This window comes from Erythrolamprus reginae, chromosome 9, assembly GCF_031021105.1.
Source record: "Erythrolamprus reginae isolate rEryReg1 chromosome 9, rEryReg1.hap1, whole genome shotgun sequence".
NCBI classification, from domain to species: domain Eukaryota; kingdom Metazoa; phylum Chordata; class Lepidosauria; order Squamata; family Dipsadidae; genus Erythrolamprus; species Erythrolamprus reginae.
Window position 1 is genome coordinate 43,445,034 of NC_091958.1, and position 17,630 is coordinate 43,462,663.

Genomic DNA, 17,630 nt, shown 5'->3' on the forward strand with positions numbered 1-17,630 from the left:
ATACGGGTCCTCAACGGAAGGCAGGTTGGCAGTAATAGGTTTTTTTTCTGCAGTTCTTGTTCTGCAGTACTGTGTTCAGTTCTGGAGACCTCACCTACAAAAAGATATTGACAAAATTGAACGGGTCCAAAGACGGGCTACAAGAATGGTGGAAGGTCTTAAGTATGAAACGTATCAGGAAAGACTTAATGAACTCAATCTGTATAGTCTGGAGGACAGAAGGAAAAGGGGGGACATGATCGAAACATTTAAATATGTTAAAGGGTTAAATAAGGTTCAGGAGGGAAGTGTTTTTAATAGGAAAGTGAACACAAGAACAAGGGGACACAATCTGAAGTTAGTTGGGGGAAAGATCAAAGGCAACATGAGAAAATATTATTTCACTGAAAGAGTAGTAGATCCTTGGAACAAACTTCCAGCAGACATGGTTGGTAACTGAATTTAAACATGCCTGGGATAAACATATATCCATTGTAAGATAAAATACAGGAAATAGTATAAGGGCAGACTAGATGGACCATGAGGTCTTTTTCTGCCGTCAGTCTTCTATGTTTCTGTTTCTTTGACGCAAAGCAAAGCAGAGTGCCTGCCAGATCATTTATCCCCGACTGCTGAAGGATCTAGAAAAGTCAGCTGGCATTGCACAGGCATTGAAACATTTGGCAAGATATCTGTACTCAGCGATTTACCCCTCAGCGGTGGTGATGCTTGGTTGCCTTGACTAAAGGCAGCAGCGAAAATTATCAGCAGAGAAATGCCCACAGCTTCGCCTTGGAGCGGCTTTCTAGAAACTGCCAAATCTCACTGTTCTGTCGGGCTCTCTGGTAGACTTCTCCCAAAAATTCACAGGTACAAATTTCAGACACAAACACGTTTGAAAATTCAAAACAATGTTCTTTATAATGAAAAGTCACTTAAACCAAGCCCTCTTTTGGTATAGCAAAGAGCACTTATCTCCAAACAAACTGGTAATTTATACAAGTCCCTTATCAGTTCTGAGATACTTAGCTTGCAGCTGTGAGGCAATTCACAGTCCTTCTTCTTTCACAAGGTGAAACACACTTTGCTCTGGTTTAGTTTCAAACCGGGGAAAAATCAGCACACAAAAGGTCAAAGTCAGTAAAGCAGTCACGAAACACAAGGATCAGATAATCCTCCACAATGGCCAAACCCACAGGCTGCTATTTATAGCAGCCTCACTAATTACCACAGCCCCACCCAACCACAGGTGGCATCATTTTCTTTGATAACAATCTCTCAGTTGTTGTTGCCTATGCATCGCTCTCCGCATGCGTGGCTGTATCATTAACTCTTGTTCTGAATCCAAGGAGGAGCTAGATAATTGATCTCCTTCTGAGCTTTCTGCCACACTCTCCTCCTCCCTGTCACTCATGTCTTCTTGGTCAGAGGAGCCTTCATCAGCAGATTCCACCGGGGGCAAAACAGGCCTGCAGCATGTGGATGTCTCCCCCACATCCACAGTCCTTGGGGCAGGAGCTGGGCCAGAGCTAACCACAACACTCACTAGGGTTTTTTTTTACTCTAAGTAATTTTTCATCCCTGGTGCTTTTTGTGCCTCCCAATTGGAAGGCCTGATTATCAAGTTCTCATTTTTTTAAATACATCCTGCTTGGGGAATTCTAGGAGCTGAAGTCCACATAAACTTCAAGGCTGAGAAAACACAGGACTGGAATTTGGCTCTCCACAGTTCTAGTCCAAATGGATACATCTTGTTGGACATGTTCATTTAAAAATAAAATCAAAGTGACAATCCAGGTTGAAACAAACTGCACCTCAGAACCATTCACTGACAACCCTGATCCATCATCTCATGTTTAAGTACCGTATTTTTTAGATGCTGTTGTGGTTAGCTCTGGCCCAGCTCCTGCCCCAAGGAATGTGGAGGTGGAGGTGGGGGAAACATCCACATGCCGCAGGACTGTTTTGCTCCCGATGGAATCTGCCGACGAAGGCTCCTCTGACCAAGGAAGCGTGAGTGACAGGGAAGAGGGGAGTTTGGCAGACAGCCCAGGAGGAGATCAATCATCTGTATCATCCCTGGATTCTGAACAAGAATTAATGACACATCCACGCATGCGTAGAGTGATGCATAGGAGACAACAACTGAAGGATTATTACAAGAGAAAATGAGGCCACCTGTAATTGGGTGGGGCTGCTGTAATTAGTGCTACAGATAAAAGTGCAGCTTGCTGTTTTAGCCTCATGGCAGTTTATCTCATTCATTTTTTCGTCAAGATCATGGTTTTTGTGCTGTTCAGGATTGTGTGGGGACTCTCTGGACTTTAGAATTGGACTCAATTTTCCAGTTATTGGGTGAGCAATTGGATTGCATTTAACCTGTGCCTTGTGTGTACCAGAAAATCCCTTTGACATTTAAAAAGGGAGCTGATTCTTTTTTTCTGTTTATAAAAACTTTTGGGTTTTCCTTTTATCATGTGGTGTGTGTCTTCCTGGACTAATTACCCTGTAATTACGGGCAGTTGAAACGCGCTGGCAGAACACACATTACTTTTGGGGGAGGAAAAAAAAAGGGGTGGGGATATCTACCTACCAAGTATTCATCTGGCTAGCATCCTTAGTCTGGTCAGCTTCAGCACATTATTTTATCCCCTGGTTAGGGCTGGACAAACCTTTTTCAGTGGGAGCAGGAATGAAAACAAGCCTGCGAAGTCTTAGGGCAGGAAAAACTGCTTCGGAGGGAGTAGGAATAAAAATAAATGCTGCAAGCCAGGAAGATAGTTAGCACTGTGTTAGATCTGAAAAAAATATTTTCAGAGGGAAGTAGGAATGAAAACAAGCCTGCAAAGACTTAGGGCTGGAAAATAACTTCTTCGGAGGGAGTAGGAAGCTGGGAAGATTGCTAGCACCTAGTTAGGGCTGGGGGGGGAAAGCTTCAAAAAAAGAAAAGAAAAAAGCTACATTCGGAGTATAAGACGCACCCAAATTTTCAGCCTCTTTTAGGGAGGAAAAAGATGCATCTTATACAAAAAATACAGTATATTTATTCATAAAGTATGGCTGTATTGCTATTAAACTTCTCAACGTTTTTACCTTATTGGTATCGTCATTGTGATTATTGTTATTTTGTTGTTTTATATGTGCACTGGAGACAAATTCCTTGTGTGTCCATAAAATATTCTGTTCTGTCCCGTCCAGTCCCATCTCATCCCTTCCAATTTCCCATTTCCTATTTCCCATTTCTAGTCCAGAGGTGGCTTCCTGCCAGTTCGGGCCGGTTCTATAGAACCGTTAGTAACTTGGCAGCCTGGGTTGCAGGAACTGGCAGCATCCCAGGCCTGCCATATCTCTGAACCAGTTCTCTCGCTGGCACCATAGGCGCCACCATATTGTTTTTTTGCTCCTGCGCATGCTCAGAAGCTTTTTTTAAAAGTACTGCGTAGAAGGTCATTTCCAGGAAGGGACATGATGCGAACTAGTGAGGAAGGTAAGTAGAACCCACCTCTGGTCCAGTCCATTCTTGTTCCTATTCTTATTCCTACCCCTATCCCTATTCCTACTCTTATTCTTTGGAGAAAGTTGTCTTGAGGTCCAGTGGTGAGGCTGCTGTCCATGGTCCTGAACTCAAACGGTCCTAATCCCTACCTCTAGTGCTGTTTCTCTATCTATCCCAGCGGCCGATTAGATCCCACAGAGTCGGCCTTCTCCGAGTCCCGTCGACTAAACAATGCCTTCTGGCGGGAACCAGGGGAAGAGCCTTCTCTGTGGCGGCCCCGGCCCTCTGGAATCAACTCCCTCCGGAGATTCGAATTGCCCCTACCTTCCTCACCTTCCGCAAGACACTCTGAAAACTCAATCTATGTCGCCAGGCATGGGATAGTTGATGTATCCCTTGGCTAGTAAGATTTCTGACTGAGCAGTATTGTTTGTTTTTTAATGATAGGGGTTTTTAGCCATAGTTTTAATTATTGGATTTGTTAGACATTGTTTATTGTTGCTGTGAGCCGTCCCGAGTCTTCGGAGAGGGGCGGCATGCAAATCTAATGAATTATTATTTATTATTATTATTATTATTATTATTATTATTATTATTATTATTATTATTATTGACAACCTGTAGATGTTTGGACTTTAACCTCCAGAATTTGAAGAGGCAAAACCAACACACCTTCAGGGTGAAAAGATACTGGTCTAAATACTTTTGTTTTGTGCATTGTTTTGATTTACCGTAATTTTACTTGTTGGCAAACTGTAACCCACGAGTAGGAATAATGCAATTTAACGTTCCCACTGATGCTCCTCTTTCTGTGTTCATAGGAGGCCTCGTATCTTGCACCCATCAGCACATTACCAATCTCCCAAAGTATTGAGAGCAACATGCTGCTTCTGACCATTGGTCTGTCCAGCTGTGGTCAAGTCAAGCCTTGCAGGCAAAAGAACCCCATCTTTTCAGGACTGACTTTGGCGGCAGCTGCCAGCATCTACCCTGCTGTTGTGACGTGGCTTCTCTCTCTGGTGAGTGCAACAGCTTGTCTATGGTGTGTTTATGTGTGCGTGTGTATTTCCTTAAGTGTGCATGGATGGACTAGCATGGGAGTAAGCCTCGGAAACTAAGGAAAATTGGTAGTTACTGTCCGTCTCACAAGGGGAAGGGGGGAAAATCTCCAAGGAAAATCAGCCCTTCTTATCACATCCTGTAAGATAACCTGCTGCTGGTATTTTATCCAATTTCTTAAAACAAAATCTTCTTATTCCTGCCTGTTAAAATTCTAAGCCTCAAGTGCAAAGCCCTTGGAACAATTGGGCAAGAGCATGGCATTCTTTTTTAGACGATCATTTTAAAAAAATCAATTAAGGCATTAGAAGATCTAAACATTTTAAAATGGCCTGATCAGACCAAAGTTAAGACCTTGCAGTGCTTTGTGAAGTTCAGAAGCGAAGTCTCCATACAGCTCTGTGTATCTTTGGGAGAAAACACAATGAAGTCACTGGGAATTGTATCCAGACAAGTGCCTGGAGTTGTCTGGATACAACTTTAAGAAGCACTCTTAAATCCAATAGATGAGAATATCTCTCTTGCCGGAACCTGAGCAAGCTAACATTATTCAGAGATTGGCTGATCTAAAAGAGACACTGACAACAACTCAATCTACGACAAAGCCTCTATTTAATTTGGCTTCACCAGACTTCTGATAATATATTTACCCAACAATCTTCAATGGGTCTGTTGCTAGCAAGGGAAGTTTACTTGGGCCAGGTCCATTGGTGAGGTTAGCTTGGACTCTCGTTTCTTGGGTGCCAAATTGTTGTAAGGATTAATTATTTATTTATTTATTTATTTATTTATTTATTTATTTATTTATTTATTTATTTATTTATTTATTTATTTATTTATTTATTTATTTATTTATTTATTTATTTGTTGGGTTGGGTTGGGTTGGGTTGGGTTTGTATGCTGCCCTCTCCGAGGACTCGGGGTGGCTCACAACACATCAAAACAATATACAGGATGCATATCTAAAAATCCAATTAATATAGCTAAAAAGTCTTTTAAAACCCTAATCACATTTAAAATCATTCATTCTCATTCGCACAGCAAGGCATACTTACACTCGTCGGTCAGGGGGCGAGGGTCTAATGGCCCCAAGCCTGGTGGCACACATAGGTCTTTAAACTCTTATGGATGAATCTCCAGGGGGAGTTGATTCCAGAATTCTGGGGGCCCCACAGAGAAAGCTCTTCCCCTAGGTCCCGCCAAAAGACATTGTCTAGTTGATGGAACCCGAAGAAGGCCAACTCTGTGGGATGTAACTGGTCGCTGGGATTCATGTGGCAGAAGGCAATCCCGTAGATATTCTGGTCCAATGCCATGTAGGGCTTTATAGGCATAACCAACACTTTGAATTGCATCCGGAAACCAATCAGCAGCCAATGCAATTTGCGCAGTGCTGGAGAAATATGAGCATGCCTTGGAAGACCCATAACCGCTCACGAGGCTGCATTGTGGACGATTTGAAGTTTCCAAACACTCTTCAAAGGTAGCCCCATGTAGAGAGCATTGTAGTAGTCGAACCTCGAGGTGATAAGGGTTATTCTTCTGGGTTCAGTTCCAAGTGGGGAAAAAGGCAATGGATTCATGAAAGTTGCTTGGAAAGAAGGCTTAATGGTGGACAGAAGCACACAGCATGAGTTCCTGAACAGAAAAGGTGGACCACATGCTTCCAGATGTTGGGTAAAGAGAAAACAGCAGCTGCTGAAAGTCCCTGAGTTTTTATAACCTCTGTTGGGCTCCATCTCAGAGTTTCCTGTTTCCGTATAAGAAATGCACTCTGATTGGTGGTCAGACTCCCAGGGGCCTTGCAGGGACAACTCTGTAGGCTGTGGTTTTGAGTTCAAGTTTGGCTGAGCCTTGCTGGGTGATGGTGTAATGAAAGCGCTTGGGGCCATTCCTAATAGGGCTCCGTCTGAAGGAGGCAGATCCTTGCTATGTAGAATAGACTGGTCCAGGCTATTAACAAAGGTGGGGGGATGAGCGAGCTGGGCCATTCCCTGATGGCACATTGGCAAAGATGGGGGCTACTAAGAGTGAGTCCTTTTTTTCTGCCTAAAAGCATGTTTTCGGGGATATTCTATATAATATTCTGCCTTTTTAATATCTATCTATCTATCTATCTATCTATCTATCTATCTATCTATCTATCTATCTATTTATTAGATTTGTATGCCGCCCCTCTCCGTAGACTCAGGGCGGCTCACAACACAATAAAACAGTTCATAACAAATCTAATAATTTACAATTTAAAATATTTTAAAAACCCCATTATTAAGCAGACATACATACAAACATACCATACATAAATTGTATAGGCCCGGGGGAGATATCTCAGTTCCCCCATGCCTGACGACAAAGGTGGGTTTTGAGGAGTTTACGAAAGGCAAGGAGGGTAGGGGCAGTTCTAATTTCTGGGGGATATTTCATTATTTTTAGGAGAGGAGTGGGTGCTAACCTCCTACACTTCCTTACTGCCTTTCCTTGCTCACTGGCTCACTCAATCAGTCACTCCCTCTCTTCTATCACCTTTTCCTTCCCTTCCACTTCCACCCTCCTTCCCTTTTCTCCCCCTTTCCTTCCTTCCCTCCCTTTTTCCCTCCTTCTTCCCTCCCTTCTGGACCCTTTTCCTTTCCTTCCTCTCCTTCCTTCCTTCCTTCCATCCATCCATCCATCCATCCCCTCCCCCTTGCAAGCCAGGGATGCTTACTTAAATAAAGTATTTCCCTCTTCTGTGACTGATTCTAAAGTCATGCTGGAATAAATCTGGTTCCTGGTTTTCAAATCATATTAAGGAAAGGGAAACCAAAGAGGAGAACCGAGATGATGGTAATTCAGTGTGATGGAAAGGGGTTTGTTGGGGAGAGGGAAATTGTGTCAGGTTTGTATACCTCTGTAAAATACATTATTATCAAGAGAGGCGGCTATCCAACAGCATGGTTGATTTCGGCACCCGTTGCAAGGCTCGTCAAGGGTTAATCTTTGAATTGCCAACATAAAAGCTATTTCTGGCAGAAGCACCCATTCCTAGTAATAAACAGGCTCCATCTTCGTTTCTGTTGCTTTTTAGAATGTAAGATGTAATGGAAAGACAAAAGAGCAGATACAAGGAAACCATTATTTTTTTAGGAGGAAATAATCACTGCGGTTTTAAATACTCATATTATGTGGATTTATTCAATTTCCTAACTCTCGTAGGAAAGGGAGGGAAGGAGGAGAGGGAAGGGTGGGTGGGAGGGAGGGTGGGAGCGAGGCAGGCAGGCAGGGGGAGGGGGAGGAAGGGAGGGAGAGGACAAGGAGGGAGGGAGGGAGGTAAGGAAGGAAGGGACAAAGGAAGGAACGAACGAAGGAAGGAAGAAAGGAGGGAGGGAAGGAAGGAAAGAACGAAGGAAGGTTTGTCTGAATTCATGTTATCTAAATACTCCTTACTATTCTCCCCAGTTTATCATACACAGATTTTTTTTTTGGGGGGGGGGGGGTGTTATGTTTGCCTTCCTGCAAGCAAGCAAGAATTAGCTCCATATCTTTAGTATTTTCTTCTACACCAAAGAAGAATGGTCAAAGGCAATGGTAGGGTCTTCTTTCCTGAGGGTTGTGGACAGAGCATCAAAGAATGTTTTGACACCTCCTCTGGCTTGTCTTCAAGGCCCAGCATTAGGCTAGTCGACTTCAAAGCCTTCAGAGGACTTCCAGAGGCAGCTGCCTCACGCCACCCGTCAAAAAGCCTTGTGCCAATATTCCCGCTTTTGCCGGCTAATGAGATTTGGTTGCTGCTGGTGGTGGTTGAAAGGAAAGAGGTGGAATTAACAGCAGGGATAACTCAGGAGGCCTGTTCCCTTTTTTAACTCATAGACACGTGATGGTGGGGAAAATGGTACCAGTTTGGGGCATTGTAGCGCATCTCACTTAGGATACATCCTCAGGATGGCATAAGCTGGCCTCTTGCTACCTGGAGCAACAGATGAGAGTTCTGTGGCTTATCAACAGAAGGTGATATTAACTCAGATTCTGTCCAGTCTACACTGCTGAACATGGTCCTAATTGGACAGAGCTAACCCAAGGGAAGAGGATCTTTCCCCATCATTTATTACTTATCTTCCAACTGAAGGCCAAAAAAGCAAATGCAATCCTGGGTTGTAATAAACAGAGGCATAAAATCACACAAAGTACTAGAGCCACTTTATCAAACCCTACATAACCCTAGTAAGATCACACCTGGGATACTGCAGTATCACCATATTACAAAAAAGATGTTGAGACCTTGGAAAAAGTTCAGAGGAGAGCAACTAAGATGATCAAAGGCCTGGAGACTAAAACAGATGAAGAACGGCTGCAGGATTTGGGTCTGGCTAGTAGTCTAAAGAAAAGAAGACATGATAGCAGTGTTCCAGTTTTTGAGGGGCTGCCACAAAGAAGAGGGGGTCAATTTATTTTCCAAAGCACCAGAGGGCAGGAGAAGAAATAATGGATGGAAACTAATCCAGGAGAGAAGCAACCTGCAATTAAGGAGAAACTTCCTAGCAGTGTGGAATGTGTGTGGAGACCAACATAAATGTATATTTTTCATAAGACTGATTGGTTGATTGGTTGATTGATTGATTTAGTTAGTTAGTTAGTTAGTTAGTTAGTTAGTTAGTTAGTTAGTTAGACTTCTCTATGCCGCCCAGTCCCAACATGTCAAACAGGCATAGTCCACTCCATTAAATTTATCTACCAATTGAGGCCAGTAATGTATTTATTTTGCATGGAGATTCTCCATGATTTCAAACAATTCTCCTCTAAGACAGAATACATAATACAGAGTAACAGAATTGGAAGGGGCCCCTGAGGTCTTCTAGTCCAACCCCCTGCTCATGTAGGAGCACCTATACAATTTCAGACAAATGGCTGTCCTGTCTCTTTTTACAAACCTCCAATGATGGAGCACCTATGATTTCTGGAGGCAAGCAGTTCCACTGGTTAAAGTTCCACACTGTCAAGAATTTTCTCTTTGGTTCTAGGTTGGTTCTCTCCTTGATTTACTTCCATCCATTATTTCATGTCCTGCCCTCAGGTGCTTTGGAGAATAGACCGATCCCCTTTTATCTTTGAAAGCCCCTTTTGAGTAGAAAGTAGCACAAATTATGTTCCTTCAGCACAAGTACCCCTCCCCGCACATCTCATAGAAACATAGAAGTCTGACGGCAGAAAAAGACCTCATGGTCCATCTAGTCTGCCCTTATACTATTTTCTGTATTTTATCTTAGGATGGATATATGTTTATCCCAGGCATGTTTAAATTCAGTTACTGTGGATTTATCTACCACGTCTGCTGGAAGTTTGTTCCAAAGATCTACTACTCTTTCAGTAAAATAATATTTTCTCATGTTGCTTTTGATCTTTCCCCCAACTAACTTCAGATTGTGTCCCCTTGTTCTCAGGTTCACTTTCCTATTAAAAACACTTCCCTCCTGGACCTTATTTAACCCTTTAATATATTTAAATGTTTCGATCACGTCCCCCCTTTTCCTTCTGTCCTCCAGACTATACAGATTGAGTTCATTAAGTCTTTCCTGATACGTTTTATGCTTAAGACCTTCCACCATTCTTGTAGCCCGTCTTTGGACCCGTTCAATTTTGTCAATATCTTTTTGTAGGTGAGGTCTCCAGAACTGAACACAGTATTCCAAATGTGGTCTCACCAGCATTCTATATAGCGGGATCATAATCTCCCTCTTCCTGCTTGTTATACCTCTAGCTATGCAGCCAAGCATCCTACTTGCTTTCCCTACCGCCTGACTGCACTGTTCACCCATTTTGAGACTGTCAGAAATCACTACCCCTAAATCCTTTTCTTTTGAAGTATTTGCTAACACAGAACTGCCAATACATAGAAGAACATTAAGAGATTTGGAGATGGACAATAAGCCACATGTCAATTTCATCTTCAGGGAATGGTGACTTCAAACCTTCTACTTGGCTTTGATGTGAGCCCATCATCTGGCACCCATTCTTTTGCAATCCATTCCAGTGAATTCAGCCCAACGGATCCAAGGACATTCGTTTCTTGATGGAGAATCCAGATCAAAATTATAGGTCTGTGATGGCGAACCTACGGCACATGAACCAGAAGTGGCACACAGAGCCATTGCCTGTTTGCTCTTCTGGATTCCGGCGCGCCAGCCAGCTGGTCTTCACATGCGCGGGAGCACCAGAAACAGGAATAGCAGCCGCTGGGAAGATGATCTTCCGGTTTCCAGCTGGTCTTCGCACGCACGTGTGCCAGAAACAGGAAGACTAGTTGGCCTGGGGAATTTGGGGATCAGTTGTGCTTCTAAGGCAAAACCCACTCTGAACGGGTTGTTTTCCAAAGACGGCCATCCAGCAAATTTCAGACAATGTAATTCCAGGCTGGAAATTGCTGACCTGGAACTAAAGGATGCCTGAAAGATTTATCAGAACTCTAAGGAAAGCTTCCGTGGAGAATTTAATCAGCTGCTAATTTAAGGCTTTTCCGATGTGTGAGTTTTAAATACGGCCCTTCCCTCGTCTATAAATACCTTTTGATTTATTATCTGTTGGGAATGACCCAAGCAGCGTTCACGGAGCTTATCCAGGTGGCTCATGCCTCCAGTTTGTTTATCGTATAAATTATCGAATCCAGCAGTTCAAATCTAGGAAAAGAAGTTTTCCCCCCGTCCCCAAATGCCCTTCAAAAAATAGGGGTGATGGAGCCTAGAAAGTGGATAGATCCAGGGTGAAAGGTGGGGAGGAGAACTCTGTGGATGCTGTCCAAGTCCCTAGTGAAGACAATGTCCTCAAAAGGGGCTAAGTGCAACCCAGCCTTGTGGGGTCACTCACGAACGCGAATCCTAGAAAGAAAACTTGGACACATTCTCTCTCTGGGTGAAGTGACACGGCTATAGAGCCATGTACCTCCTTTTATTTGGGAACATAAGGAAATGGGGATAATTACACATACATGTCAAATGATACATCCAATAACATAACTTCAAACATATCTTTGAGTTCTTCCTATCACAAAATAATTTCCTAGAAACTCTTCCTCAGAGCAGATGTTTCTCACACCTAATTTCTCTGAAGCCTTCTTCCTTATCTCAACTAATCTTCCTTAATCACCCTCTCGTCCTGTGTGTGCTTCAGGCAATGTAAATCTCCCCCTTTGATCGTATCTGTCCGGAGTGATGTAAACTTTGTTTATTAGTGGGATGTTTATTGAGCCCTTTTGTTTCCCTGTTGTAATTACCAGGAATGCAGACTAGGCAAGTTTAGTGCCCTCCTGTCTTGGATTATAATAATAAGCAGAGCATTTTTATGCTAGAGGTCCAGGTATATATAATTATAATACAATCCTATTCTAACATATTTTATGCTATACTGCAACAGAACTCAATCTCAAATTTATTGAATTTAATTTACGTTTCAAGTCAATCCAGAATACACGAAACCCATAAAATGCATCAATGGAACAACTTCCGTTTATTTCAAAGTCGCTATTTAGAATAGAATAGAATAACAGTTAAGGAACCTTGGAGGTCTTCTAGTCCAACCCCCTGCTTAGGCAGGAAACCGTACACCAGACAGATGGTTATCCAACATCTTCTTAAAAACTTCCAGTGTTGGAGCATTCACAACCACTGGAGACAAGTTGTTCCACTGATTAATTGTTTTGTCAGGAAATTTCTCTTTAGTTCTAGGTTGCTTCTCTCCTTGTTTAGTTTCCACCCATTGATTCTTGTCCTGCCTTCAGGTGCTTTGGAGAATAGCTTCTCCACTTCTTTGTGGTAGCCCCTGAGATATTGGAAGACTGCTATCATGTCTCCCCTGGCCCGTCTTTTCATTAAAATAGCCATGCCCAGTTCCTGCAACCGTTCTTCATATATTTTAGCCTCTAATCCCCTAGTCCTCTTTGTTGCTCTTCTCTGCACTCTTTCTAAAGTCCCAACATCTTTTTTATATCATGGTGACCAGAACTGAATGTCTCTACATGGGGCTACCTTTGAAAAGTGTTCGGAAACTTCAGATCGTGCAGAATGTAGCTGCAAGAGCAATCATGGGCTTCCCAAATACACACCAACACTCCGCAGTCTGCATTGGTTGCCAATCAGTTTCCGGTCACAATTCAAAGTGTTGGTTATGACCTATAAAACCCTTCATGGCTCCGGACCAGATTATCTCCGGAACCGCCTTCTGCTGCACGAATCCCAGCAACCAGTTAGGTCCCACAGAGGGGGCCTTCTCCGGGTCCCGTCAACTAAACAATGCTGCTTGGCGGGACCCAGGGGAAGAGCCTTCTCTGTGGCGGCCCCTGCCCTCTGGAACCAACTGCCCCCAGAGATTAGAATTGCCCCCACCCTCCTTGCCTTTCGTAAGCTAATTAAAACCCACCTCTGCCACCAGGCATGGGGGAATTGAGATGCTCTTTCCCCCTAGGCCTTTACAATTTTATGCATGGTATGTCTGTATGTATGTTTGGTTTTTTATATTAATGGGTTTTTAATCATTTTTAGTATAGGGTTATTACTGTACACTGTCTTATTATTGCTGCTAGCCGCCCCGAGTCTCCGGAGAGGGGCGGCATACAAATCCAATAAATAATAATAATAATAATAATAATAATAATAATAATAATAATAATAATAATGTATTCCAAATGTGGCCTTACCAGGACCTTATAAAGTGGCATTTAACACTTCACGTGATCTGTCTTCTATCCCTCTGTTAATGCAGCCTAGAACTGTGTTGGCTTTTTTGGCAGCTGCTGCACACAGCTGGCTCATATTTAAATGGTTGTCCACTAGGACTTCAAGGTCCCCTTATTTATTTCCTGACAATTTGATAGCAACCTTTAGAGGGGATTAAGAGGCACAGCCATCTCTGCGGGATTTTCTCTTGCGCAGTCTTACGGGAAGATTATTTTCTCCTCTAAAGACAGTTCTATGAAAGTAAAATAAAATTTTATTCCGTAGCCTCTCCCCGCCCCATCCCCAAATTTCCCAGTCGTGGGTCTTTTCTGGTGTTCAATTGGTGGTGGGATCAATTTATATATAATTGCATGGCCTCTATAGATACCCTACACCCCTGGTTCCCAACATGGAGCCCATAAGGGGGCAATTTTAATGGGGGCAATTGGAACCTTGTTTAAACCTAGTTAATGGCCTTTTAGGCTTCCTCCGTGTGAGTAGTTCATTTTTTGAATTATAAGAATTGTATGTCATGGGGAGGGGAGTAGTCCTCAGGATTTTAGAGATGCTTAGGTGGGGCATGGCCAAAAAAATGTTGGGAACCACTGCCCTACTCTAAAAAAAACCCAAATAAATTGGGTAGGCTAATAATTTTGACAGATTTCTTCAAAAAATCCACTCAACCCCTTTCTTTTTAAAGCCACCCAGCCATTTAAGGAAACGGTTCACTTCCTCCTGCCCTTCCCACCTTCTAAACTTTCTGGGTCTTCATCTTCCAAATGGAAACAGAACAGGGCTGATAAATTCAAATCTATTAGCGCACATTACCGGGATAATGTGAAGATTTGCTGGCGGAGGCCGGCAGGGGAGGGGCGGGGAGAAAGCATGTGCCATCTCATAATGGCATAATCACTTTGCATTGATTTTTAGATGAGGTTTATTGGCTCCATTATCATCAATAAAAAGCCTGCTGCTCTGCTGCAGCCCGAGAATACGGACGTCGGTAAGGACACTGTGTTCTTAAATTCCTGCCGCAAAATTAGCAGGGCTCTTTTATCTGGCATAACCTTCTGCATGCCAGAGGTGACACTGTCCTATTGTCTACTTTTTATCATTAATTATCTAACGTTTTATATGTACAAATTATCACCCTATAATTGTTTGACAAATAAATAAATAACCAAATAAATAAATAAATAAACAAATAACTAACTAACTAACTAACTAAATAAATAAATAAATAAATAAATAAATAAATAAATAAATAAAATAAAGCGACAAGAAGGTAAAAAAAGATAACTAGGAGAGGGAAGGACAGGGGTATTTGAGTGGCTGTCCCAAAGAAGATGGGGTCAACTTTTCTCCAAAACTCCTGAAGTCTTGACAATAGAATGGAATGGAATAGAATAGAATAGAATAGAATAGAATTTTATTGGCCAAGTGTGATTGGACACACAAGGAATTTGCCTTGGTGCAGATGCTCTCAGCGTACATAAAATAAAATATACATTTGTCAAGAATCATGTGGTACGACACTTAATGATTGTCATAGGGGTCAAATAAGCAATGAAGAAGCAATATTAATAAAAATCTTAGGATATATGCAACAAGTTACAGTCATACAGTCAACATGGGAGGAAATGGGTGATAGGAATGATGAGAAAAACTAGTAGAATAGAAGTGCAGATTTAGTGGAAAGTCTGACAGTGTTGAGGGAATTATTTGTTTAGTAGAGTGATGGCGTTCGGAAAAAAACGGTTCTTGTGTCTAGTTGTCTTGGTGTGCAGTGCTCTGTAGCGACGTTTTGAGGGTAGGAGTTGAAACAGTTTGTGTCCAGGATGTGAGAGGTCAGTAAATATTTTCCCCGCCCTCTTTTTGACTCGTGCAGTATACAGGTCCTCAATGGAAGGCAGGTTGGCAGCAATTGTTTTTTCTGCAGTTCTGATTGTCCTCTGAAGTCTGTGTCGGTCCTGTTGGGTCGCAGACAGTTACAGAGGTGCAGATGACAGACTCAATGATTCCTCTGTAGAACTGTATCAGCAGCTCCTTGGGCAGTTTGAGCTTCCTGAGCTGGCGCAGAAAGAACATTCTTTGTTGTGCTTTTTTGATGATGTTTTTGATGTTAGGTGACCATTTTAGGTCTTGAGACATGATAGAACCTAGAAATTTGAAGGTCTCTACTGTTGATACTGTGTTGTCTAATATTGTGAGTGGTGGAAGGGTGGAAAGGTTTCTCCTAAAGTCTACCACCATTTCTACGGTTTTGAGTGTGTTCAGTTCTAGATTGTTCTGGTCACACCACAAGGATAGTTGTTCAACTTCCCGTCTGTATGCGGATTCATCATTGTCTCGAATGAGTCCGATCACTGTTGTATCATCTGCAAACTTCAGTAGTTTAACAGATGGATCATTTGAGATGCAGTGGTGAGAGTACACAGCCTTGGGGGGCACGAAAGTAAAAAAGATAACTGGGAGGGGGAAGGACAGGGGCTGTCCCAAAGAAGATGGGGTCAACTTTTCTCCAAAACTCCTGAAGTCTTGACAATAGAATAGAATGGAATGGAATAGAATAGAATAGAATAGAATGGAATAGAATAGAATAGAATAGAATTTTATTGGCCGTGTGATTGGACACACAAGGAATTTGTCTTGGTGCCTATGCTCTCAGCGTACATAAAAGAAAAAGATACATTTGTCAAGAATCATGTGTTACAACACTTAATGATTGTCATAGGGGTCAAATAAGCAACGAGGAAACAATCAATATTAATAAGAAGCAATGGATGGAAACTAATCAACCTGGAAGCAATGGATGGAAACTAATCAACCGGGAGAGAAACAAGCTGGAACTAAGGAGAAGCTTCCTAACAGTAAGAACAGCTAACCAGTGGAACAGCTTGCCACCAGAATAACAATACACTTAGACTTATATGCCGATTCACAGTGCTTTCCAGCCCTCTCTGAGTGGTTTATAAAGTCAGCCTATTGCCCCCAATAATCCTCCTTTGACCCACCTCGGAAGGATGGAAGGCTGAGTCAACCTTGAGCCTGGTGAGATTTGAACTGGTGAACTACAGCCAGCAGTCAGCAGAAGCAGCTTGCAGTACTGCACTGGGTCACCAAGGCTCAGTTGTGGTTGCTCCAACATTGGGGTTTTTTAAGAAGAGGTTGGATAATCAACTCATCGGAAATGGTAGGGTTTTATGCTCGAGCAGGGGGTTAGACTAGAAGACCTTCAAGGTCCCTTCCAACTCTGTCATTCTATAATAAATTACCCTGGATTCAAAGACGGAAACATTTTGACCTTGGGTTTTGTGGATGGGCGCATGTATGTCTGCTCTGGATCTAAGTCTACTTCTTTGTGGGATGGGCTCAATTTATGAAGTAAAAGGTAAGGCATCATGCTTTTCCCAAATTCCAGGCAATCCTCAACTTATGTCCAGTTGTATAGTGACCCATGACTGCTTTTCACACTTAATAGCCATTGCAGCATTCCCGTGGTCATGTGCTCAAAATTCAGGCACTTGGCAAGTGACATTTATGTATTTATGACGGTTGCCCTGCCTTGCTTAGCAATGGGATGGTTGAGTTCAACTGGGGCCATAAGTCGAGGACCACTGGTGCCAAGAAAATGCAAATCTTGCCACGTCAGAAAAGTTTTGCAGTTAGTTTCAAAAAAGCTTCAAAAGCAAATTCTCACTCCCAAAAGCTGAAGGAGAACTGTCGGGGTGGGGGACAGTCTTAAGATTGTGTGCATGGATGTGTTTGTGTCTGATACTAGATGGGCTGTTGGGAACTGGTTGGTTACGGTACGTTGGCTGAAAAGTTAGTCTTCTCCTGTTTATGGAACAAAACCCTCCAACACCAGAGGTGGGTTCCTCCCGATTCGGACTGGTTCAGTACTGGTCAGGTCGCTACTGGTACTGGAACTGGTAGGGACCTGCTGGTGATGTCATGATGACATCAGAGAACCGGTGTGCATCTTCTGTTGTGCCCATGTGCCTCTTCGGTTGTGCCCAAGTGCATCTTTGGTTGTGTCTATGTGCATCTTCTGTTGTGCCCATGTGCATCTTCTGTTGTGCCCATGTGCAGCTTCGGTTGTGCCCATGTGCAGCTTCCGTTGTGCCCATGTGCAGCTTCAGTTGTACCCATGTGCAGGAAGCAAAAATGCACTGCAATCTTGTGAGAGGGGATGCGCTTGCATGATTTTGTTGATTTTTTTGCTTCTGTTTGTGTGCAAGCGCATGAAGCAAAAATACACTGGGACGCACACATGTGCATGCCAGAGAACCAAAATTGCACATGCACTGCGGCACTCGCTACAAGTAGCAACCTACTACAGCACTGCACATATGCGTGCCCATGAAATGCGCCCATTTTATTTTTTTATTTTTTTATTGGATTGGTATGCAGCCCCT

At 42.8% G+C, this 17,630-nt stretch overlaps 1 protein-coding gene across 1 annotated transcript in view; it reads left to right on the forward strand.

The window, feature by feature from the left end:
• The window catches only part of DNAAF8 (dynein axonemal assembly factor 8), a 144,041-nt gene that overhangs the window by 48,632 nt on the left and 77,779 nt on the right, over positions 1–17,630 (forward strand). The window contains exon 11 of the mRNA XM_070761003.1: positions 4,297–4,494. Coding sequence (XP_070617104.1) covers positions 4,297–4,494 — 198 coding nt within the window. The remainder of the gene's footprint in view (positions 1–4,296; positions 4,495–17,630) is intronic.